This window comes from Convolutriloba macropyga, chromosome 4 (genome assembly GCF_964194025.1).
Source record: "Convolutriloba macropyga chromosome 4, txConMacr16.3, whole genome shotgun sequence".
Taxonomy (NCBI): Eukaryota; Metazoa; Xenacoelomorpha; order Acoela; family Convolutidae; genus Convolutriloba; species Convolutriloba macropyga.
The window spans coordinates 57373489-57400017 of NC_134471.1; the positions used below are offsets into that span (position 1 = coordinate 57373489).

A 26529-nucleotide genomic window follows, 5' to 3' on the forward strand; every position below is an offset into this window, starting at 1 on the left:
ATTCTTATTTCATTTTGAAGTCATTAAAACAAACAGCTATAAAATGAAATTTTTAACTAGGTTGAGCTGTATGTCCCGCAGAAGCAATTGAGACCTATTGTTATCAGGTTATATGGCGTACACCAACAAAAAAGACAAAAAGAGGCAAAAACAAATAAAATCCATTTAATTTTTGCGAGATAATTGTGTCGCAGCCCAAAAAGCATAAACTATATAACTAAGTCAATTAACATATGCAGATACGCTTTTTTCCAACGCTGTGCGTTTTACCTACTATGCTTTCTTTGGATTGGTCTTGTCAGTAATATGATAATTTAACGTAGTATAAAGAGAAAGAGACCAATAGTTGAACATGGGACCATCACAAACACTAATTTATAACCCACAGGAAATCGGTTTCTTGTTGAGAGAAACAAGATAAAAATAGTGGCAAAGTTCAAAAATTAACCGAGATTTTCTTGAAACAATTTTATTCAAAGTCAAAACAGACATTAGATAATAACTGAAAGAATTCTCTAGATTGATTTATACAAAGAAATGATTGGATCTTTGACTGGGGAAAATAAGTCATTTAACTGCAAAAAAGATAACAAATGAAAGTAAAATTCAAGAAAACAATTGGTCAGAGCCACAAAAACCATGAGCTTATTCACAAACCAAGTTATAATCTCATTGGGCCTCGTTGTTTGTGAATGGTATCTGTCACCAATTGAGCCCTGATTTGAATTTGTAAGTAAAAGGTAAAAGAAGTTTACATAAAAAACTTTTACATAGCCGAAAACTTTTGAAAAGTCGCGCCCCATTAAAGTCTAAAAATTTATTCTCGTGAGCATCAATGACCAGATCAACATCATCCCAGATAATACTACGCGTCTAGCAAAAACCTCTTGTTTTCAAATGGTTGCGAAATAAATCAATTTTTGAACAAAATTTTTCAGTTTGTCAAAAATAAAAATGCATCGTTTATAGTTATCGAGTTTTAATTTGCAGAACCCTGTTGAAATATTAGTTCCAGAAGATTCTCAAAGACAGTGGTTGTAGAACGCTCGACTTTTCAGCTTAAAGAGAAAATTGCCGAGGTTTCAAGCTATCTACTTCCAGCAAAATTAAGATAAGTATGCTAAAAAAGCAAATTTGGTCGCGAAAAAAATCGAATTTTGAAAAAAATTTTCTAAAATTCTAGCCAAACAACTCAGATCAAAGAACTCAGCAAACTTCCTCTATCTTTAGAGATAAAATCAATAACACTATAGCAAAAAATGGGAAGAAATTTTAGCGAAATTGACGAAAATTAGGTGACAAATACCGAAAATGTGAATAAAAACAGAAGAATTACGTCAAATATTCACAAAATTTTAAACCTGGATAACTCCCTACAAAAAACTAAAATTGAAAAAAAATCTATTTAAATCCATATTCTACGATGGATGAGCTTTCTAATGATACCACTCACAACTCTCTACGATGATTATATCGATCGGCCAAAATTGACTGAACAAAAAAAACCCATTCAAGTATATAGTTCCTCCCCCACTAAAGTGGGTCGGAACAACAATCATAGGAGTACCTACTGAGGAAAGTGCAACAGAAATAGCTCGAGCTTTTGCCCGATGCAGGAAAAGTAGGAAACAGAAGGAGGATCAATTAGGGTAAATGGATGCGTATGAGAGGGGAGTTGAAGATTCAGAGGAAAAGAGAAACAATGGCTAGTGTCATCTGACACTTACTCTAGATGCAACCAACCTCTTGGTGATGAGAAAGGACTGTATGGGATATGATGGGAATCAAGACGGTCAGATGTTTGGAAGAATTTGCGAGAGAATGTTTAGAGACTTGGGACATTCACAGTGGTGGTTATTTTTGCAAAATTGGCTCAACTTCAGCTTGAGTAACTTGAGGATGTCAGTAGCTTCTTCATGAGACAACATGAGCGTCTAAAATGGCTATAACAAGCAGGGGAAGCAGTGTCAGCAAACATTCTCAGGTCTTTGGTCCACAAAGTTTCGGCAGCGCATTATGAAAACTCTTTCATACAGGAGAGCTTCAATCTGGCAACACATGTACCAAAATTGAAGGAAAAGTTTATTCTTGGGACGCCACTATAATCAGGCGTCAGCAGGATTGAACATCATATGCTTTCTGTAACTCGGATTACTTCTGAGTCAAAGGAACAGTTAACTTCAGTTGCGAAGCATAGAGCGAGCATAGAGAGCTGAGCCTAGGGACGGACAGGGGCAAGATTTTTTCATTAGTTTTTGGAAAAGTCAGATTACATCTTTGTGGGACTGAGGACTGCTAAGTGAAATCCAAATCATTCTTTAAAGTCAAGTAAAGCAATGAGCGGGACCAAGGTCACCGGACAATGATAGGCGAGTTTAAGTCTCCCAAATTAACAAGATTTGGAACCTAGTGAGACCGTCCGGGCAGACAGATTTATAAATTTAAGTTGAGACTCAGTAGTTCAGTTTAAAAGGACAGCATGCTAAATACCAAAGTGCTTGACACGACAGGAAGGACTAAAGTAATTGGAGACTTTTGCTCTTACAAGCAAAAAAAAGAAACCTTGAGCGATCTACTTCGGCTCTCAGATAATCACGGTCAAATTTTCAACCCCGTTTTATATCAAAACAATTAATTGTCATTCATCTATTGATGAAAACTTATACCTCAACAGCAATCATAGCAACTTAAGCGTATACAAAGCCAGGAGCTGATGGCGAAAAATAGTTTCTAGGGCAGACAATTGATTTTATTGTTTGATACAAGCAGGTAACAACAGGTACCTTGACACGAGAATCCGACTGCGATCATGGTTGAACGCAGAGAAGTATCAGCCTCGGCCCATGCGTGTTTGCGTGTTTACATGTTGGTTCGGGCTGTTGACCTCATTTTGGCATCCAGATTCACGACTGTGATCTCCAACATCGAAAAGTTTCAAAAGATGTTGGAGATCCGTGTCCTGAGAAACAGTCGGAAAGAAGACAGGTCACTGTTGACTCAACGCGCGACACGGAATAGAAGCTCGATGATTTCAGATGATTGTGTTGAAAACTTTCCATAACTTCAGCCGACTTGAATTCGAAATTCAAGCATCACATAGCAGAGACGAAAAATTAGACTACAGAATCTTTGGACAACTTGAAACTTTTTTTCTCAATCTGTCGAAACAGACAAGGCGAGATATCAGGTTTACAGCCATTCATGCAATCAGCTGACGTCTGAGTGGAGGCGTTAGAAGTGGATTTCAAAATCAACTTAAACTTCTTAATTTGAATTTATTGTATGGTGTAACTCATGAAGTTAAAATCAGGCATTGCTTGTTCGAACTAACGCAATTCTAGAATTTAACCAAGCTAAGTTTAGTTGAGAACATCAATATCTTGTTCATGTGCTCCAACTTTTATACTTACTAGCTATAGTTTTTCCGATGTTGAACTTTCCTACCCCAATTTTAAGTAGGATACCCTGGAGGTGTTTCTATGGATTTATGAATTCCGGGAAATTTGAAAGGGGAACCATCTTCTGTCAGCTTAGGACTCCCAGTACAAGTCATCGTGCTATGTTTATTGTTCCGACCCCTCTCGAGGGGGGGGGGGGAACTATATACTAAAATGTGTGTTTTTTTGTTCAGACAATTTTCGCCGATCGATATATTCATCGTAGAGAGTTCAGACTGGTATCATTAGAAAGCTTGTCCAGCGTAGAATATGCAATTATTTTTTCTTTATTTTCGTATTTTACGAGGAGTTATCGATGTTTAAACTTCTGAGAAAAGTAGAGTGAATTCCGTTGTTTTTAATCACATTTTCCGGAATTTTTGCCTAAACTTTCGCCAATTCTGCTAAAATTTCTTAAAATTTTTTAGAATAGTGTCATTGATTTTATTTTTAAAGACAAAATAGTATTGTTGATCATTTCGATTTAATTTTTCTGTCAAAAATGCGGGCTAAATATTTCAAAACTCAGCCTATTTCGTCAAAAACAGCACGAATAATGTTCTTTAGTCCACTTTGATTAAATTTGCCGGAAGTACACCCCCGAACACAAATAATGCAATCTTTTTAGAGTCGAAAGACTAATCTTAATTCCGTTGAGAGTGCTCTGTATTTAAAACTTTACCGGTTTTTGTTAACTTTACCCGTTGATTATCAAAAACGCAGAATATATTTTTGACTTTTCTCAACTAATAAATTATCTATATCTAAAACACTCGGATAATTAAGTGTTGCTTAATGGACAAACCGCATTAGTAGGGCTGGTTTTTGACCAATCTTGGATTTTTACAATCCAAAAAGAATTCGGACTGTAATCAGTCGTTTTGTTTTAAATTGCACTTTTTGTTTTAATTAAACAACAGAACATTTCAAATCAAAGCTCAGTAATGATAGGACTAATTGGTTTCCTTGGCAACTACAAATTAATGCGTTTAATTTTTTACTCGAAAGCTTATTGTTGTTTTGACTTTTAGAAATATTTGATTTTTAAATAAATAATGGCTTAATAAACTTTCCCTCTATTTTTTTCTTAATTTGGTCAAATATTAGTTTATTGTAAGCAAAGAAAGAATGTTTCAGCTTTGTAATGATTTAAAATACCATTTTTTGCAGTTTTACGCCTTAAGTTTTTTTCTGGCTTTGATACTTCTAGATTTTTTTTATTTTTAGATATTTGCCCAATTTTCACTTTTTCTAATTTTGTCACATTATCACATTATTGACAGTTCTCATATCGCGTTATTGGAGTTCAATATAAGGTAAAATTGTACAAATTAAAATCTTGAAATATATAGATTAAGGTTTTAACGGCGTCGACAATATTTTCTTGAAGAACTTAATTGAATTTTACACTTTTGTTTTAACTGTCGCTTTTAATTTGTCGTTTTAGTCGTATGAAGTTTCCTGTATAATGAGAGGTTTCTTTTTGTTTTCATAGAACAATAGATGAACCGATATTCTGATATTATTAGATAGCTGATGGCTTTCATGACTTTGAAAACAATTGTTTTCCAAAGTAACAAAAAACACTTTTTAACTTTCTATTTTCTATCTGTTGCCTAGTCTCGTTAATTACAGGACAAATATGACATCATTGGGTTTAAAAGAAGGTGTCAAAAAAATTGGTGTCACAAAATCTAATGTTTTCAAAGAATTTGTGATTACTTTACTGGTTTCGACACGGGTTTTTCACAAATGAAAATTAAATTTAATTTTGATTTTTGTCATATTTAATTTGACGTTCTTTATGTAGACGCGAGACATATTTTGAATACTTGCAGGTCACAAAATGCTGTCTTCGGAAGAAAAAACGAACCTATCCAATTATTTCCAATTGTTATACATATATTTATCTGACGGTATGTTGACTTTGTTATTAAATTTTGTTTTTAAAAACGGTCAAAAGGTTTTTGATGTAATTAATGTTTGTTGTTGTTGTTTAATTTTGCCCTTCGTCTCAGCTCGCGTTCTTAATATTGTCATATCTCATCAATCTAGTGCATCATTGCTCCACTGAGTTATTTGCTTTGGAGGCTATCTTTTCGTTCATACACTATCGTTTTGAATACTTGATTTTTTGGGTTTTTCTCTCTGTTCCTCATTTGGTAGACGATTATGCCGAAATTGTGGATGAGCGGGGTGGGAACCTTATGTGCGATCGCACACTACCGAGCCTCCTTGTTATACTCTTTCATTTGTTTTGATTTCTTTCTTTGATAATGGATAAATATACTGACAATTGTGGGCATTTTCTTTCTCAAATATGTGAGCCACTATCTTGGTCTATTTATCAGATATCATCTGTATATCTGTGAAATCGGGAGTAAGAATGACTTCGCCTAAATTGAACAGATAATTAACTCTTTCTATTTTAGTTTTCGTTTGCCAAGTCGTTACCTTACGAAATGTCTGATTTTAATAGACAAGCTTAAAAAGAACTCAAACAGTTGCAATATAGAGCCTTGGTGGAAACGTTACCTGCAAATTGAATGTTTACAGATTCAAAAGTCTAGGGGAATTGTTTGAGTCTTCCGAGGAAATAGAACGAGTTTTTGTGAAAAGACATTCAAATACGTTTGATTTCGGATAAGCGATATCTTATGATTTAGGTTCGGATACAACAAGATTTTGAAATTGCCCGCTTGATTGCCAAACGAACGAAACGCTTTTTTATGAAAACTTCGAATTTCGAGATATTACGAACAAAAGTGCATTCATGACACCGTATTTTGCAAAAAAGATAACGCTCCTGCGTATAAATCGCTGATATGCAGGGATTGTTTTTTTCCGAGAAAAAGAGGGCGAGGGCAAGAATTGTGTTCACATCTGATTCCAATTTAGAGGCGAATTAGAAGCAGCAGTCAAGAAACCAGACGGTTTTGCAAAAATGTGGACGAAAGTAATGGAAATTGGGAATAAGATTGATGAAGATGTAAAAACCAAAGCAGTACAAACCTTATGCTAAATATAAATATTCAAAGAGCTAAAGGCGTAATGATGCATTAGTAGATAACAAATTTTGGTCTCAAATTGTCATATTTCTTTTTTGGAGATATTGGTGTCTGCGTAGCTTTTGGTGTAGCATTTATAGATACTTACTGTGAATAAACGTCAGCAAATTTTTCCTTAAAAAAGAGTTGTCTTTCACCTATTTTAGTACTAATTCGAAAGTGGCATCTTTGATGCGGTTTCAAGTATCAAAATTTAAATTAAATTAGATGTAATTCATACTCTTTGTTTAGTTGGTGTGAACTCAACACTTGCAAAACCCAAACTTGGCTGACCTGCTATCAAACTTTCTCTAACTCTTGTTAATGGCATGCTATCTGTATATAAATCATCTCTATCCTTGAGGCCCCGAAAATTCCTCTTAGAGGAATTTCATCAGAATGGTTGTTAGATTTAGGCGTAGCATTGAAATTTGTGTTGACATATTGTTTAAATACAAGTTTGCCATTACCGGGCTGATATGTTGATTGTCTAAATGTCAAGTTCATTTCAAATAATATCTGTTTGCTTTTTTCGCATGCGTTGATTTCTCCTGCAAATTCCGCTAACCAATAAAACTTCTGCGCGTTTAGTACTGAGCCTCAAAGATCTAAAAATAGTTTGAAGCGGTCGACTGGCGTACAACTAAGTTCATTCAGAAATAAACCGCTATTAGAATATTTGTTATAATAGGTAACCAATGAACACAGATCACCCAAAATATCAATAAACGTTGAAGTTATAAATCATAACCATTTTGTTGTCATTTTAACTTGCAGAGCAGTGAACCGTAGAAATCTGAAAATTCGAACAGCCTTGTTTTGAAAAAATGATGAACAGCAAACTTCAGCTACTTATTTTGTCAGCAATTTTGATTTCATTTAATAAAGTTTTGAGCGGGCAAATTGACGGGTCATGTTCAGAAATAATCCAGGGAGCAGTTCCCAACTTGGAGATGATAATTGGTGGGCAATGGTACGCGATTGAAACTTCACAAGAGATTCCAGAAAATTGTCTGGCAGTTAACTTTGAACCTGTACCCTCACTCGACCGTAAGTTGACAACCAAACACGCTAGCATAATAATAATAATAAATAAACCCAAAACGTGGTTTTCATCGTCTTTGTTCGCCTTTATATGCGGACATCAGTTTTAGTTAAGATCCTATAAGGGGTGGTCTCAATGTGACGGATAGTAGTAACATTTGAGCTCCAGAACCATGATACTTGAATATTGTAACCGTACGAACATCTTTTGTACTTTACTTTCTAAACACTTTTAACGCTTCTTAAGGTAACAAAGAGTTCCTTTAAACTTATTCATAGCTGACAAGTTTGGTTCCGTGGTTCTTACGACATAGGGTTCTGAACCAACTGCTAATTTGTTATACTTGGCGAATAAATACTGAAACTCCATTTGTTGTGCACGTTTCTTTGATGAAAAGTATCATCCTACATCCGTCAGGAATTCTTACACGCATGGCAACTGTAACGAACGCAATCCGATAACTAAAAAATGAATAGCCATAAACCTTCTGACGGTGGCACAGATGGCTTTCACAAGAAGTGGAGAGAGAGAGAGAGAGAAAAAAAAACCTCTGAGTTGAAATAGCACAACACCATTTCATTCTAAAATACAGTTAATTCAGAAGCCTAAAATTTCCAGTAAAATTTTTTGAGATTGAAACTTAACAAAGATAACTATTTGAGAATTTGAGAAGTAAAATGTCCAACATCGAATTAAAACAACTTCCGTTTGTCCTGAAAACAACCTGTAAGTGTTATTTTCCACAGCTCACATGTTTCGGTTAGCCCTTTTTACCTTCGAGGTTTTGCAAAGTGCGGAAACATATTTGATACGTCCGCGATCATGATAATGATTTAAAGAAACATTAAGAAATGCGGTTAATATATAGGTATCTGAGAGATTAACCAAAAAAAAGAAAAGACAACCTGCAGATTTAATGATTTTTTTTCTGTGTGTGCTTCCATATAATGGGTGCAATCATATCCAATCCAAGTTTTAAATAATGCTCCTTTTTATTGTATCGAGAGGGGTTAGGACAGAAAAAACGTCATTGTACTCAAATCTGGCACCTTTTTAAACTAATCATTGCAAATTTGGATCTTTTTGATAATTTGCTTCTACTGAGACCATACTTCGTTCTCCGTGCTGGCCGCGAAAACGGAGAGATTTTTTGCTCACAAGCTGTGTCCTTTTAGTTTTAGCTTGAGAGCTAAAGTTAGCCTCAATTTGATTTAAAAAAGACGACACCACGAATCTGTTGCCAACTTTAAATAATTTTTGAATGAACTAAAAGGGGTCAAACGGTAAGAATTTGTTCCCATAATTTTGCCGACCAATAATGGCGACATGTTATCAGCAAAAAAATGAGAAGAACTCTGTAGATTATTCCCGGAGTATCTTCTGTGGAACAAAAACTAGTTGGCTGTTCAAATAGAACTCCCCCAGCTAGATTGCGCCTCATGAAGTTGATATCTACTTCTCTTTTTGCTTGGATTACTGTGGTCTGGTACCTAAATATCTGTGGTTGGAACGTTTCGTTAAAATTTTTTTTGTCAATTTTAAAGGCGTGTAAACAACAAGTCTAAGCAAAGCTAAGTCAAATTTATACGGGTAAGTGCAAAATACGGGACATGTTGTGAGAAAAGATATCTGCGTTTCTTTTTTAGATGGAGAAAATTCTGCTTAAATCTTAGAGAGCTTTTTTTTACATTTTCACCCGTGGATTGTCCACATGAAAATGTGTAGCCATCATAAAAAAATGAAAAAATCAAATAATTTAATAAAATCAAACTCTTTGATGCCTCCTATTAGAAAATTTTTGATATTGCTTCTCTAAAAATTTTAAATTATTAAGAAAGTTTACCAACCTTGACTTGTTTAGTTTTTGTAGTTTTTCCAGTTTTTCCTATATTTTCAGCTTTTAAACAGCTATTCAGCATTAGGAAATAATTTTCCGAATATAATTAGTTCTTTTCCGAATTTAATTTTCGTTTTTTCTGTGTACCAAAGCTCTGATCTCCGTTTTTCTCTGAATAAAATATTCGAAAGACATTGTTTGAAAGAGAGAATTTTAGTCTTAAAACCATTCAATGTTATAATATTTGTTAACAAAATTCGCCAGTATAGTAATTGTTGAAAAATCGGCAGACTTCTGCTATCTTCATTTTGATTTATGTCACTAGTTTGTTTCAACAAAAACTGTTGTGTTGATTTTGAGAGATGTTCTTCTTTGCTATTTAATTTTTTGTTTGCATAATTTTCACTGCTTAAAACTTTGTGGTCAGTAAGTGTTTTGAAATTGTTGCTTGTGTGGTTAGCTGGCTGCTCTTTCAAAAAAGGAATCTAACTGATCTCTAGGCTGCACGACTTTTCTGTCTTCAAATAGAAAGTTTCCAAAAAAATTATCTCCGGACCATTACGCGATGAGATATTCGCAAATAAAAATAGAATTGTGAGCAATTTGGCAGTATATTATTTCTTATCCGCTACCCTTTCGCACGACCAAAATAATTTTGTCTGCATAGCTCTGAAAATGAGGAGATACGGAAAAAAATGGACAAAAAGAGTCACCATGTATCATGTACCCAATAAAATTTTGTGTTGTGTCGCCTAATACACAAAAAAAAGAAGAAATCCTTTAATCCGAGTTTAAGAAGAAGGCCTGTAGTATTTTTTATTGTTTTTCAAACTGCTGCAATTCTACGACCGTTTGATAGTGAAATGGTGTTATCCATTGGAAAAAATTATGTTATTTTTAGTGAATTTGATTACTGAACCAACTTTATTGAATAAAAGTTAATAAAACCGATAATTAGAAAACATGTACAAAATTCACATTTGATATGTTTTCCTTTTTCAAATTTTTGGAAGTAAATGGCTTTCCAAAAACTGCAAAGACAACAAAATTGTTGAAAAGACAAAATGCAGACGTGGAAATTGAGAAGCAAACCATTTTGCAGAAGCAAGGAATTTACAGTTTTTTTTTCTCAAATGTTTATCCCCATTGCCTGCCCAGAGTTAGTAAACGCACGGGACCCAAGTCGTTGGAAATTTCAAGTTGACTTACTGTCGGGGACAAAAAGGGCCTGTCTCTTTTCTAAATAACGTAGTAAAAACAAAGCATGATCCGACAAAAAACTGAATTCTCTAAAACCTTGATCTTTTTATTTTATTCTCTAACTTTGTGCTCTGTGCTCTTACAGATAGGCATCTTATGATATCATATCATGCTAACCATTACACTAAGTGGTCTGAATCTCTCCAATTTTGACATTCCATTCTCTTGTTCTTTCTTTTTCCTCAAGACTCACTCTAGCCAAGTGTCCCTCAAGCTTACCTTGTGCACAAATTACATTTTTGTTCTCTCTCTGTCTCTTTACAACGTGGTTATGTAGTAACCAGATAAGTCGTAGTTTATTTGTTTATTTAGCTCCTTATGGAAATAATTTCAAGACGTTTTAGTGGTGAGTAATGACTGTTGAACAATAGCACGTTACTTAATCACATTTTCCAGAAAAGTTTAAAAGGTGCTTTGTTTTCTGAGCTCTTTTATATTTTTAGTTCCGCTTAAAAGGTCTTCGTTGAAGTCTGAAGCAGAAGTTTTCGACAAAATGTCAAAATGTTGTCAGAAAAGACAAACTACAAAATAAACAGAAATTTTTATTAAAGAGGTAGAAAACTTGAATCTTTGTACAGATTGGTTCACCTTTTCCAGAACTGCACGGCATGGGTCAAAATTGACTGAAACAAAAGCAACGCTCTTTTTCGCCCCAGTTTTGTTGGGCAGTTTAAATGCTCAAAACGCTATTTCTGAACGTATCTCAAGTCAATAGTCAATAGTTTCATTATTTGAACAATTTTGTCAGGTGCTAATTAAGTTCAAGGATTTTGCGTTTCTACTCTATACTGTTTGCATTAAAATCAATGAATGTTGTGCTGAACAAACATAAATAATTTTGATGGAAAACCCGAAGAGTTGGAAAATCAGAAAAAGTCTCTTTTGCCATGATTTACTTAATTACATTTTATTAATGTCTAAAAGGACCTTTAATCTTCATTTTGATTTCTTCAGTTGTAGAACTTTTATCCACACTAAAATTATGTTCACGTATGATCATCAGTAATCACAAGTTCGCTATGAATAAATATTTCCAAAACCAATCAAAAATGGTTTTTTGTTCCGACCCCCACTTTAGTGGGGAGGGAGGAACTATATACTCAACTGGGTTTTTTTTTGTTCAGTCAATTTTGGCCGACCGATATTTTCATCGTAGAGAATTGTGAGTGATATCATTTAGAAGCCCGTCCAGCGTAGAATACGGAATTAAAAATATTTTTTCGATTTTCGTGTTTTGCAGGGAGTTATCGAGGTTTAAAAATTTGTGAACATTTGACTGTTTTTGCTCACATTTTCAGTAAATTTTGCTAAAATTTGGCACAATTTCGCTAAAATAATTCAAAATAAGTTAAATTTTTTAACGGCACAGTGTTGCTGTTACCGTTAGAGATAGAATAGTATTGCTGAATTGTTTGATTGAAGTTGTTTTGGCTAAAATTTTTGATAAAATTTTCAAAATTCAAACTTTTTCATCAAAAATGGCACAAAATATGCTTTTTTGGTCCACTTTGTAAGAGCTGGCCAGACTAAGTGACCTAGAAACCCTAACACAGACTCCCTAATGACAGAAAGAGCGCTAGTTGCAATAAGCCGCCGTATGAAAGTCTTCTGCAATTAAAATTTTGCCGTTTTTTTGCATATTTAAATCGATAATTATACAAAATTCATCTTCTTTCTTTTCAATATTTGAAGAATTCCACTTGACAATTGGTCTAATTCGCAAACACTTGGTCGGTTTGCTGGGTGCGCGACAAAATCAAAGAGAGGTTCGATAATATCATGGACTCTTAGAATCAGAGACTTTTTGGTTTTTATGTTGATGCTGTCTTTTTCAAAATATTTTGCTTTTGTTTTTTATTGTTAATTACTGACAATATTTTATATTCACGGCTCCATTAATGACAGCTCCAATTTACCTAAATTTGAGGCCGAATGTAGATGCACTTTTCCAGAGAACCAAAGGATTTGTTTTCAGATTTGTTTTCAGAGAACCAAAGGGTTTTTATGGCTTTGAGGAAGAATTTTTGTAAAGTTTAACTGAATTCTTGTCTTTTGCCTTCAGTTGTTATTCTTTTGGCAGTCTGATTTTCAAGATTAACCACTCGAAGATGTAAATTTCTTCCTCAAGAGGTGCAAGTGAACCTTTTGTATTCATTCGGTTGTTACCTAATGTCTCTTATGTTATTGAATGTATTTGTTTTACGGAAATTTCTGTGATTTTTTGAACTTGTCAATTTTTCATATTATTTTAGTCAACATTTTGCTTATTCTCAGAAAGTACAGGTCAACCATCCCTCCTCATATATTAAAAATAATTTTGTGGCCGATTGTCCTAACAGAAGAATTTCTTTCTTTCGGTACTACGAGTTTTCATACAAAATTTTCTGATTTTTGCGCTTAATTGCCCATTTTTGCTGTTGTTTTTGTTTCTTTTGTAATTGTCACATTATTTAAAAATCTAACTGAAAAAAAATTACAACATTTGAAACTGAACATAAGTTTTGTTTTCATATTATATGGTTTGAAGGGCTGCGACCCCATTCTCTTGCAGAAATTGGTAGAGTTTTTTATTTTTGTCCTTTATTTGTTGTTAATTTTTGTTGTCATATGCCAAATATTGTGTAAATAATTGTCTCAGTGGCTGTTTATAGATAATCAAATGAACTTAAATAACAGATATCGGTAAATAACTAATGGCTGTTTTGACTTTCGAATTATATTTCTAAAAAAAAGGGTTTTAATATTCTTCAACTTAGCCCTTTCTGTTCTATTTTGCGTTTTTTCGTAGTTTACAATGCTGTATCAAATTCGTATGTCATCCTCATTAATTAGAGCTTTTTTAGTGTTTTGTTGAATCAAACAATAATTTTTCTATTGTTTAAACTTTTTAAATGATGTCTTCAGGGCTTAGACAATTTGTTTCAGAAGAATTTTGTGAAGTCTAGTTATTATTCATTTTTTGTGGTTCTTTTTTGGTCTTTTTGTGATAGTCGCTTTACAAAAGATATTATGATGATCAAAGGAGACTTAAATGAAGATGTTATATTCTCGCGGTTAATATCTTATAAATTTAATGGCTTCAAAACTGTGGCTTCGTAAAGTTGTTTGCGAAACTTATTAGTTCAGCTTATATTTAATATTGTTTCATAGTCTCATGATTAAGTCTCGTTAATAACAGTCGCAATTAGTTTTCCGAGTAGTTGCAAGACAAACTTTCGACTCTTTTAGTCGAAAGCTTTTGTTGGCTATGAATTTTGAAAATATTTGTTTTTAATAAAAAAAAGAGATAGATTTTTGAGATCAGACAAATTTATTTCTGTTAAATTGTAGCTAAGCATCTCTATACAAATCACATCGTTTATCTTTTGAAATAAATTTTGCTCTCTATAATGGTTTTTTTCCTCAAATTGTCTGTCTTCTTGGAACAATCAGTTTTCATAAAGTACAGGTCAACCATCCCTCCTCATATATTAAAAATAATTTTGTGGCCGATTGTCCTAACAGAAGAATTTCTTTCTTTCGGTACTACGAGTTTTCATAAAAAATTTTCTGATTTTTGCGCTTAATTGCCCATTTTTGCTGTTGTTTTTGTTTCTTTTGTAAATTGTCACATTATTTAAAAATCTGACTGAAAAAAAAATTACAACATTTGAAACTGAACATAAGTTTTGTTTTCATAACATATGGTTTGAAGGGCTGCGACCCCATTCTCTTGCAGAAATTGGAAGAGTTTTTTTATTTTTGCCCTTTATTTGTTGTTAATTTTTGTTGTCATATGCCAAATATTGTGTAAATAATTGTCTCAGTGGCTGTTTATAGATAATCAAATGAACTTAAATAACAGATATCGGTAAATAACTAATGGCTGTTTTGACTTTCGAATTATATTTCTAAAAAAAAGGGTATTAATATTCTTCAACTTAGCCCTTTCTGTTCTATTTTGCGTTTTTTCGTAGTTTACAATGCTGTATCAAATTCGTATGTCATCCTCATTAATTAGAGCTTTTTTAGTGTTTTGTTGAATCAAACAATAATTTTTCTATTGTTTAAACTTTTTAAATGATGTCTTCAGGGCTTAGACAATTTGTTTCAGAAGAGTTTTGTGAAGTCTAGTTATTATTCATTTTTTGTGGTTCTTTTTTGGTCTTTTTGTGATAGTCGCTTTACAAAAGATATTATGATGATCAAAGGAGACTTAAATGAAGATGTTATATTCTCGCGGTTAATATCTTATAAAATTAATGGCTTCAAAACTGTGGCTTCGTAAAGTTGTTTGCGAAACTTATTAGTTCAGTTTATATTTAATATTGTTTAATAGTCTCATGATTAAGTCTCGTTAATAACAGTCGCAATTAGTTTTCCGAGTAGTTGCAAGACAAACTTTCGACTCTTTTAGTCGAAAGCTTTTGTTGGCTATGAATTTTGAAAATATTTGTTTTTAATAAAAAAAAGAGAGATAGATTTTTGAGATGAGACAAATTTATTTCTGTTAAATTGTAGCTAAGCATCTCTATACAAATCACATCGTTTATCTTTTGAAATAAATTTTGCTCTCTATAATGGTTTTTTTCCTCAAATTGTCTGTCTTCTTGGAACAATCAGTTTTCATAAAGTACAGGTCAACCATCCCTCCTCATATATTAAAAATAATTTCGTGGCCGATTGTCCTAACAGAAGAATTTCTTTCTTTCGGTACTACGAGTTTTCATAAAAAATTTTCTGATTTTTGCGCTTAATTGCCCATTTTTGCTGTTGTTTTTGTTTCTTTTGTAAATTGTCACATTATTTAAAAATCTGACTGAAAAAAAAATTACAACATTTGAAACTGAACATAAGTTTTGTTTTCATAACATATGGTTTGAAGGGCTGCGACCCCATTCTCTTGCAGAAATTGGAAGAGTTTTTTTTTATTTTTGCCCTTTATTTGTTGTTAATTTTTGTTGTCATATGCCAAATATTGTGTAAATAATTGTCTCAGTGGCTGTTTATAGATAATCAAATGAACTTAAATAACAGATATCGGTAAATAACTTATGGCTGTTTTGACTTTCGAATTATATTTCTAAAAAAAAGGGTATTAATATACTTCAACTTAGCGCTTTCTGTTCTATTTTGCGTTTTTTCGTAGTTTACAATGCTGTATCAAATTCGTATGTCATCCTCATTAATTAGAGCTTTTTTAGTGTTTTGTTGAATCAAACAATAATTTTTCTATTGTTTAAACTTTTTAAATGATGTCTTCAGGGCTTAGACAATTTGTTTCAGAAGAATTTTGTGAAGTCTGGTTATTATTCATTTTTTGTGGTTCTTTTTTGGTCTTTTTGTGATAGTCGCTTTACAAAAGATATTATGATGATCAAAGGAGACTTAAATGAAGATGTTATATTCTCGCGGTTAATATCTTATAAATTTAATGGCTTCAAAACTGTGGCTTCGTAAAGTTGTTTGTGAAACTTATTAGTTCAGCCTTTATTTAATATTGTTTCATAGTCTCATGATTAAGTCTCGTTAATAACAGTCGCAATCAGTTTTCCGAGTAGTTGCAAGACAAACTTTCGACTCTTTTAGTCGAAAGCTTTTGTTGGCTATGAATTTTGAAAATATTTGTTTTTAATAAAAAAAAAGAGATAGATTTTGAGATCAGACAAATTTTTTTCTGTTAAATTGTAGCTAAGCTAGGCATCTCTATACAAATCACATCGTTTATCTTTTGAAATAAATTTTGCTCTCTATAATGGTTTTTTCCTCAAATTGTCTTTCTTCTTGGAACAATCAGTTTCAATAAAACCAATTTTCGTGATTTTTGCAAATTTGCACCTTTTTTGTAGGTTTTTGTTTTCTTTTCACAGTATCACAATAATGGGCGTCATTTGACTTACAAATGTTGTCACCTGCAGAAAATGCGAACGAAGATTTCTATTGTTTTTGGTGATCGGCTTTATATTTAATTGATTGCGGGGACATCGTTTTCGTGCATAATATTTCCTGCAAATTTTTTGTTTTTGCCTGTGTTTGTCGTTCTTTTTGTAGTCGTATGACAAATCCTGGATAATGAAAGGCCTCAGTCGCTGTCTATTGAGGTGTAAAAGACTCTCTCGATGATTTCATTTGATGTGTAATGTTTATAATCTGTTCGAATTTAATTCTTTATTTTTTATAAAAAAAAACAATGTTTTAATGAGATTTGCCGCTTTTGCTCATTTCTAGTCGAATTGTTGCCAAGACACATTGACAAAAAGTCCCATATTTTGTTCCAAAAAATACTGGTTAATCTTTATAGCTCAAATTTTATCTGATGCCATTTTGATTTGGTTATAAGTGGTTTTCAAAAAATGGACAAGGAGATTTGGTCGTAATTAATTTCTGTAACTATTTGATTTTTATTGCCAACTTTTCTGTTAGTCATATTATGGCAGTCACAGGTCTCATAGGCCCTCTAGAGTAGACTGTTTTATTCTTTTTCTAGTTTGTTGAACGATATGTTGATATGTTAATTTTTTTTCTCTTCCTCATTTGGTAGACAATTAAGTGGAAAATGTAGATGAGCGGGGTCGGAACTTAATGTGCGAACGCACATTACCGAGCCTCCTTGTTGTCATTTAATTTCAACGCGATTAACTTTTGCTCGGCTTCTGTCTACTATTGTGGACTACAAATTGAATTAACTCCCATTAAATTTTTGCAAAATCATTGTCACATAATTCTATTTCTACAGCACATACTTGAAGTACTTATTTCATTGCATTGTCGAATTGCTTGAACGTTACAGCGTGATTTTTTTTGCCTCGAATCCGAAAGCCTTTCGACCTCTCCATTTTCAGAAAATTTAAACAACAGTTTATACGAATTTTGCCTGGTAAACTTAATACAAACGACACATTTAATAATGACAGGGACATTCTGAACGCGATAACGTAAGTATCAAACTTCGAGGAATATTCAAAAACGCGTTTTTAAGTATGTTTCAAGATTAACTCTTAAAAACTAGCGTCGCCAGGTTTGTAAAATTTTTCAAACTAATTTAAAATCAGATTGAATGTAGTTTGCAATTGTTGTCCAAAAGAGATTGTTTTATTTGTAAGACCTACTTTTTTGTCAAAACGGATTATTAAACTTCCCATAGTCAAATCATCAGATCAAGTTTTCAATTTTCCCGTAATTTTTCTCAATAATTTGTCTTTAGCTGTTGAATGATTATCAATGAATGTGTTTTGCAAACTACAGGTCACTTTTTTCTTAATTACATTTGATTCGTAAAACTCTCATTCATTTTCGACAATAAACCCAAGGAAACAAAAACACCTGATCTTAGGTAGGGAAAAGACTCCAAGGAAAAAATAGCCCACGAAAAATGCACGAAACCAGTGACGTGAAATACATTGTGACTACGCATTTGCTAAATGAAAAATTATTTCAAGTTCTGTAATATTAAACAAAATGTTCTAAGAAAAATTCGGTATGTTTCAGGATTAGCCTTCAATCTCTCTTCCTCCTTTTACTTTAAAGGAAAAACCCATTCAAGCTCCTTGGTAATACAGCACGTTTACTCCAAATCAGCTCAAAACACCGGTGCATTCTTCGTTTTATTTAACACAAGATATCCTGCTTACGACACTGAAGTTGACCAATCAGAGGACGGCAATCATCAGTTCTCACACTCGGAAAATACAAATCAAATCATTTTTCACGTTGTTCATTTGGACGACCTGTTTTTGGTGGTCAAAACATGCGAACACAAAAGTGTAACGAATGCCGATGAAGAAATGTGGATTTTCTCACGTGAACAAATTCCAGATCCAATCAGATTACAGCTCCTCAAATTTTCAAAAAACGGTTTTGGAAATATTGATTTGAAGGAATTTGACCGTGATAGTTGCCCACGGGCCGAACCCAATCTTCCCACCAACCAGAAGGTCATGAGTGATAATTTTCGCTTGCTGACGAACTTGATTGGGCGCCAGGATTCCTTTGATGATAGCCGAGCGTACTTGAAGTACATTTCGTGTCTACAAAGTGCTACGTCACAGGTTCAAATCGATTTATGCATAAACTATTATAATTTGGGCGTATTTAAATGATGAACATTTGATGTTGCTATGATTAAGGTCGTTACTTAAAAATCCACATGCTTGTACGAATCACGAATTTATATATTCGGATTTTTTCCGTTTGCCCCCCCCCCGCCCCCCAGCTTAGTAGGTGCATATTATTTGGACCCCCAGACGCATGTGCCATATTTTATATAATGGCTTACTCTGTAATGACACGTGCTCTGTAATGGAGGGGGGGGGGGGTGCATAACATACTGGAGGGGGGGGGGGGGGCACAAACGGAAAAGATCCAGCATGCTGTAAACAAGAGATATATTTGAACTAGGAATTCATTGTTTGTTGCATAACTTAAATCTTGTGGACAATGGAACATTTTTCCTTGTTAGAATTTTCTACGAAATTTTCTGCTTTATGTAACTAATTGCCCTCAGGATGTCTTTAGTTATTCTCAGACAAAGTTTGGAACAATTATTTCTGTCCTATTGCTCTTTATGTACAATTTCTTGTCTGATCAATTCGACTGCTTAATTTTTCGACGTTTTTCATGACCTTTACATTTACATGCTCTAGGCTAATCCAATTAAGAATATTAAACAGCTGAACACACTTGAGGTTGCCAATTTCTGGCATTTATGCACAGAAAAATCAACGCCAAAACTATCTCCCTCACCTCCAAGCAATAACATTGGCTATATTTTTGTCTGTAAAATTATAGCACCGGAAATCAGTGTTGTTGGCATTATTTGATCATAATTATGCCCGTGTACAGTTGTGCTCAAACGCTATTAGTTTACGTTGCAATAAAGAGTACGTGCCCAGTCGGAACTAAAGATGCAAGGTGAACATTTACGCCCATCAGCCCCTTTCTGGGAGTGTAGTGGAAGCTTCTACTCTGCTGATCAGATTGAGGAACAGTGATGCGGTACTGATATCGTGACCCTCTCTACTTATACTTACGCCAGCTGCACACATTCGGTCACACATTCGTAATACATGTCTGTTAATGTTTAGGGTCAGATTAGGTGTTTCTAATTTCTTTTATTGTTCTTTTGCCAAAATTGAGCAAACAAAATGATGTTAGGTTGCTTTTGGCTTTGTTCTTATTTTTTCCCACCATCTTACTTTAAGGCTTTCAAGATGTTTTCCTATAGGTTTGCTCCGTATCATGCTCATTTTGAACAAAATATGCACGGGAATTGATGACAGAGAAAACCTTAAAATCTGATGCTTTAAAGTGACAAAAAAGTTAGCCAATAAAGAAGCAAAAAAAACCACTTTTTGACTAGCAAGATGAATTATGCCTGATTTTATTGAACAAACAAAAAAATGAGTTCTTGTTGCTCGTTATTTTGGATCTTTTGGATTATTTTATTTGTGTTGAGAGAATTTTGCTCAGGCTCTGTCGTACAGATTTACAATCTGTAGGAATGAGTTGTTTCGTGGCACCAATTAGCTTATTCTACAGCGGCTAATTAGTGGTGATTTGGCGGTGCGATTTAATGCTATTGTTTGTTGCTTGAGGATTAAATATTCTAGTTACAGATTTTAGGTCGATTTGGCGTAGCGAAATCGCTTTCAATTATTTGTAGAGTATTTCGCTCAGCGAAAGATACTAAACTTTTGATACGTCTGAATTAAGACTTTGGCGAATCAGATTCTAGTTAAAGAGAGAGTCAACTAATTTGAATTGCGAAAATGAAGAGAATGAATTTAGACAAAATTAACAAAACTGATTAACAATTTGTTCATAAGATTACATTTCTAAATGCGGCAACTTACAATCACGAGACAATGTGAACAGACAAAAGATCATGCACAGGATGTAAACAAATTTACAAGTATGAAAACATAAGATTCGATCTTGAAAACTTGAACTAAATGAATGAACAAAATAAAGGTAGATGAAATGAACTAAATTAAATCAAACATAAAATGAACCAATTTAGCTACACCAAACAATAGCCCCAAACTAAAAATGTACTATTGTACCACATTTCCCCCTTGGCGAAAATAAATAACATGTTATTTATCAGAAAATTAATAGTCATATGTACTTGTTAAAATAATTAATACTGTAATGTTTTAATCAGAGTTTTGAACGCAACAGTTTTAGTCAAATGTACTTTAATCACTCTCACTTTCGTAATATCTCTCCGCTTCGCCAACTGTCATCGACAACTCTGGTTCTTCGTAATTGGGGGAGACATAGAATTGAGTAGGGTATGAGGTTGTTGGAGAACATGGGCCGACTGTAAAGTTAGATTCCTCTTGATTAGACTGTGCTGCAGCAGTTTGTATGGCCGAGATTATTGATTTATTCTCAATTTGTTGTTTCCTGATGTTTTGTCGTCTTTTTTGTTTCCCAATTGCTCCAGTACTTGAGGTTGTGGGATAGCAAGTTTGAACTGAAGTCGCAGATTCATCCGATTCTGTGATCGATACTGTGGAGCGCTTTCTTTTTGACGGAATTAATGCTACTGATGCTTTTGTAGCTGCTTTTCGCTTTGGCCTGCTGGGTGGCTCCGCGATGACAATGCTTGTGGTAGGTAATTCCATTGGCACCGCGAGATCGCTACTTGATTCGGTGGGTTGATTTGCCGGCGCTGTTGACAGTTGTCTTTTGGGCTTTGTTGGCATTCTTACACAGAGGGCACGTGTAACATTAGAATGAATTGACGACACTGTACTGACGTCATCTGCCACTTTCGTATGCTTCATTCGTTTCCCTCCTTCTAACTTCTTCCTGGATTCCTTTGCGTGATGGTTTATGAGTTCCTCAGTTGTTTTGCCCGTTGGTAGTTTTGGACGTCGGTTAGCGTATACCTGCAATTCTGTGTCACGTTCCGCCTTCGTCCCAAACTTTGCGACATTTGAGTTCCTGATTGTCACATCTCTCTTGCCCGGTTCTTTAATCACTGAAGTATGTTTGTTCGTTTTAATTACTGACGATCCTGGTGCTAAGACGTCATATAAGCCGTCGAGACTTTTCTTTGATCTTTTTGTGCGAGGTCTCTTTTTAGCCAGTTTTACCTCCAGTGATGCTTCCGTTCTGGGTATAGATTGGCCAACATCTGGATTAGAAATTAATCTTGATTCCTTATTCGGGTCCTCCTTTTGCCGTTTCATCGCCTCTTTGCCCAGTTTGTTCTTGTTCACCTCTATTTCAATGTCGCTAAGCTCATCATTGTTCCAGTTTTCGTCTGTGATGAGCTCGTCCCATCTGACAGTCTCCAAATCTAAATATTTGTTTAAAATGTTTTTGTAAGTTAAACTTTTTGGGTCTGGTTTAGTCGTTATATTGCTTAATGGCGTATTCGCTTTTATGCCAAAATGTGCCTCAAATGGTGATATGTTAATAGTCATTTGACGACATATTCGTAGCTGATAAATTATTGAATTTATTGAAGCTTTCACATTGAATTGATTTTGCGCCGCCGTTTTAATACAGGCTAAGCGATTCTTGATTGTTTGAATTAGTCTTTCAACCAAACCAATTGCTCTGTGGTCGTGTATTGGCGCCTCGATTAGCTGTATGTTATTTTGACTACAAAATGTTTTAATTTGTTGCCCCGTTTGACATCGAGCTTGATCCAATCTAATTGCACGGGGTATACCGTGTAGCAAAACATACTCTTGAAGGAACTTTAAAATATTATCTGCATTTGCTCTATCAAATACTTCTGCTGTTGGAAATTTCGAAAATCGATCAATACATGCAAGAAAGTAAATCTCTTGATTTTTATTCATTATAGATGGGTCCTCCAAAATCAATTTGAATTTCTTCATTTGGAACTTTACATAACTTTAATGGTGCCCCTTTATTTGCAGGTATAATAGGTTTTAAATTTTTACCAATCTTGACACAGGGGTTGCACTTTGCAGTTTTGGTAGCTATGTCCCTGTGCATATATGGCCACCACGCGTGTGTTGCCATATCAGTCATCCCCATGTGCCAGGATGAGTTGCGTGGATGGCGTCTACATAGGCATCTTTGATCGCATGGGGAAAAGCAATCCTGTCATCTATGCAGACACACCCGTTCTTTACATGCAAGTCTTTCCAGAAGGAATGGATGTAAGGGGATATTTGTCTACATCTATCTTCGTTGTCCGTAAGAATGCAGTCGCGAATCTCCTTCAAAATCGCGTCCTTTGTTGTCAGGCTGGCCATTAGGGAGACCAGGTAAAGGTCGTCTACTGACGGCGAAGTGGCTGTTGTATCGGTTGTGGGCGTTATTGGAGTTACGGGTGCTGCTTGAAGGTCCCTCTTCTGCAAAGCGTACTCTTGATGGAGTCGATTGTTTGACTGTCATCAGCGTTTCATCATCGGAAGTTGATTGGGACATCATGTACACGTTTTTGAATTTCGTTGCGGTTCGTTGGAAAGTGTTTAAATTAGAGAGTGACTGTTCAGTGGGTCGGATTAAGGCAAAAAGCGCGTGAGGAATGTTATTTGTCTCGATTTTGGGTGTGCAATTTAAATTATTGATTGTTAATTCGCTAATTGAGTCGTCAATTTGCGTACTTGTAGAATGTTCTGGATTTCGCGGTGCGAATTCACTGCATATGTTATTAGTGGAATTTGGATTATTTAGGACGCATTTTGTAGGTGGATTTCGCGCTGCGAAATCGACGTAATTTTTGGCATTTAATAAGAAGCGTTGCGCACTACGTTTAATTGCATCCAATTTAGCTACAATAAATTGCTCGTCATATGCAGATATATTAACAGCTTGTTGATGCGGGTCGCGAGAGATATAATCCTTTAATCCCATTTTTGTGCCAGGAAGATGATCAATCGAGAAATCAAATGGTAGTAAACGATCTACCCAACGTGTCAGTCTACTATTAAATGACTTGTTAGATCTATTTTCTCTCATGATTGAGAGAAGTGCTCTATGATCAGTTATCATAGTAAAAGGTTTGCCGTATAAATAATACTTAAAATGTTCCACGGACCAAACAACACCCAGAAGTTCTAGTTCGTTTATACTATATCTGTCTTCAACAGAGTTCAAAAATCGTGACGCAAATGCTACTGTATGCCACCCATTAGGTGTTCGTTGTTCCAATGCACATCCCAATCCTTTACGTGAGGCGTCGCATTTAATTCGTGTTTCTAATTCCGGGTTGAAATGTTTATATTCAGTGGTTTCCGTAATTTGTTCTTTTATTAGAGAAAACTGTTTATCGTGCTCTTCCGTCCAAAGAAATTTTGAATTTTTCATAAGCAATGGTCGCAGGGGGTAACATAATTGTGACAAATTTGGGATAAATTTTCCTAAATGGTGTACTAAACCCATAAAAGATCGAAGTTTTTTAAGACTTGTAGGTGCCGATAATTTTCCAATTGCATCCGTTTAACTTGAAAGTGGGGTTACACCTGATTGTGTAATGTTATGACCGAGCCATTCAATCGTTTCTTTCGCGAAATGACATTTTGCAAGATTTATGCGTAAGTTTTCTTGATCTTGTTTTATTAGGCATTTCCGTACCAAATCTAGATGTTTTTTGATTCCACCTCTGCTGACGATCAAAATATCATCTAAGAAACAGAAAGTATTTTCCAAACCGGCAAGGGTACAATCAATAGCTTTTTGGAATTCAGCTGGCATATCCGTTAAACCGTAAAATCCAGTTTTAAATCGATATGTGCCAGTCATATCTCCGCTAACAATATTAAAGTTACAATGGCGAGCCGTATCACTGTGTAATTTAAGTTGACTATAAGCGTATTGCAAATCAAGAGTCGTGAAATAAGCAGTCTCCTGCGGCGCCGTTGACAGTGTTTGCGAAATTGTTTGAATTAGCGAATCTATATTGGGCATTTGATACTTGTTTTTATGAATAGCTTTATTTAGGATTTTTGAATCAAGTGCTATTTTGATTGATTTGTCCTTTTTACCGTAATAACAATCGGAGATATTAAAAATTGATCAGAAAAGTTGTTTAATTTTTCGATATGTCCTTCATTTAACAGTTTTTTTAATTCAATTTTCACTTTCCGTTGAAGATGTATTGGCACTTTTCGTCCTTTCTGATGTATTACTCGAAAATTTTTTGTGGAATTTCGAATTGACCGTATGATTTTTTGATTTTCCAATTCGGGATATCAAATCAGGAAACTCCTTTGCAAGTGATTTCTTTATTGCACAAGGTTGATCTATATTATTAACCTCTGTTTGCGGACAAGGCGTCTGAGAAATTGTGATGCCTAACTGATCAAAAAGATCTCGTCCTAATATTGGTAGAAACCCATCAGCTACAACTGTTATTTTTGCTTTCTGAATGCTCCAATCATTACATTTTACCGGCGTTTTCAAAGTGCCGAGGGGTTGAACGATATCGTTAGAAAATGACTTCAATTCCAATGGTTTTTTCTCCGACCATTGTGATTGCGCACAGTTGAGCATTATTTCTCTTGCAAGTGACATATTAATAATGGTACAACCACTACCGGAGTTGAGAAGTAAATCACAGTTTGTGTTTCCAATCGTTGATGACAAAGTTTTCAGTGCTAAATTTGGTGAACTAATATTTTCGACTGTTGCAACGTAATTATCATCTGAAGAATCATAATCTGAGTTGATTTGTTCATTATAATTGATATAATTGACGTTCTGATTTTCCTGACTAGAATTTTGATTAGATGTTTCAGCTGTTTCTACAGTGTTAATGCGATTGGTTTGTTGAATGTTCCTTGTATTGTTAAGTCTTCGACAACATACCTTAGCAAAATGGTTTTGCAAACCACAGTGGTTACATTTCTTACCCATTGCGGGGCAAACCTGACGATGTGTTGGTGTCCAGATTTGACCACAACCACGACATTGTCCAGCAGATACGCGGTTGGTGACTGCTCTGCTTGATTGATTTCCACGTACACCCGCGCCGCGAAATCGATTGAATTGTTGTATTGCGTTCACTGTACTGCCAGTTGCTCCGTTATTAGATGAAATTCTTTGCTGATTCTGATTACCCATTTCCATGTTGACTGCAATACTGAGTGCCCTCTCTTGTTCAACTGTATCCCCTAGAAGCTCCCGCTGAATGTCATCATCCAACATGTTCGTGATGAAAATGTCCCTGATGATTGCTTCTTCACGGTTTTCAAAGTCGCAATTTTCAGACAATTCTTTCAAGATGCTGTAGAATTGCTCTACAGTTTCGCCCTTCTTCTGCTTTCTAGAGAAGAACACATATCGATCAAATGTGATGTTTCTTGGGCAGATAAATGCAATCTCCATCATTTCCCAGAGTTTGAAGGTAGTCAAAAGGTAAATATTATCGTGCGGAAATTTTTGTGTCAACAATCGTCTTCCTTCAGTACCAATACTTAGGTACAACAGAGATACGCATTTTTGGTCACACAAATTCCATGGACGTTCCCCGCATAGTATTCCGGCTTCTGTTATCGTTTGACATTTTAGATCCCATTGCAACTTCAACTGGTTGTTTCTAATTCGACGCTCTCTCTCTGCTTCCTCGGTTGTATCTTCAATTGGCATCTCGTACTTCGGTTCCGCTGGCAAGCGAACTGTCGATGGTTTGGGTTGTAGCAATGTGTCTATAGTGATATTCTCTCGAGCGAGAATCGCTAGTTTTACTTGAATTCTCCATTTCTCCCATCTGATTGGTGGGTCTGAAGTTGGTCGTTCCCAAATTGGCTCTATCGACAACGGTGTTTTTCTAGATTCTCGAGCTGGCTGCGCCATGTCGTACAGATTTACAATCTGTAGGAATGAGTTGTTTCGTGGCACCAATTAGCTTATTCTACAGCGGCTAATTAGTGTTGATTTGGCGGTGCGATTTAATGCTATTGTTTGTTGCTTGAGGATTATATATTCTAGTTA

General features: G+C 34.7%; 1 protein-coding gene across 1 annotated transcript; it reads left to right on the top strand.

Moving 5' to 3' along the window:
• Positions 1-7182: 7182 nt before the first annotated feature.
• LOC142338550 (uncharacterized) lies at positions 7183-18819 on the top strand. The gene is made up of 2 exons (XM_075388340.1): positions 7183-7534; positions 18094-18819. Exons 1-2 carry the CDS (start codon positions 7312-7314, stop codon positions 18702-18704), a joined length of 834 nt encoding a protein of 277 aa, XP_075244455.1. The 5' UTR covers positions 7183-7311; the 3' UTR covers positions 18705-18819.
• The last annotated feature ends 7710 nt before the right edge of the window (positions 18820-26529 follow it).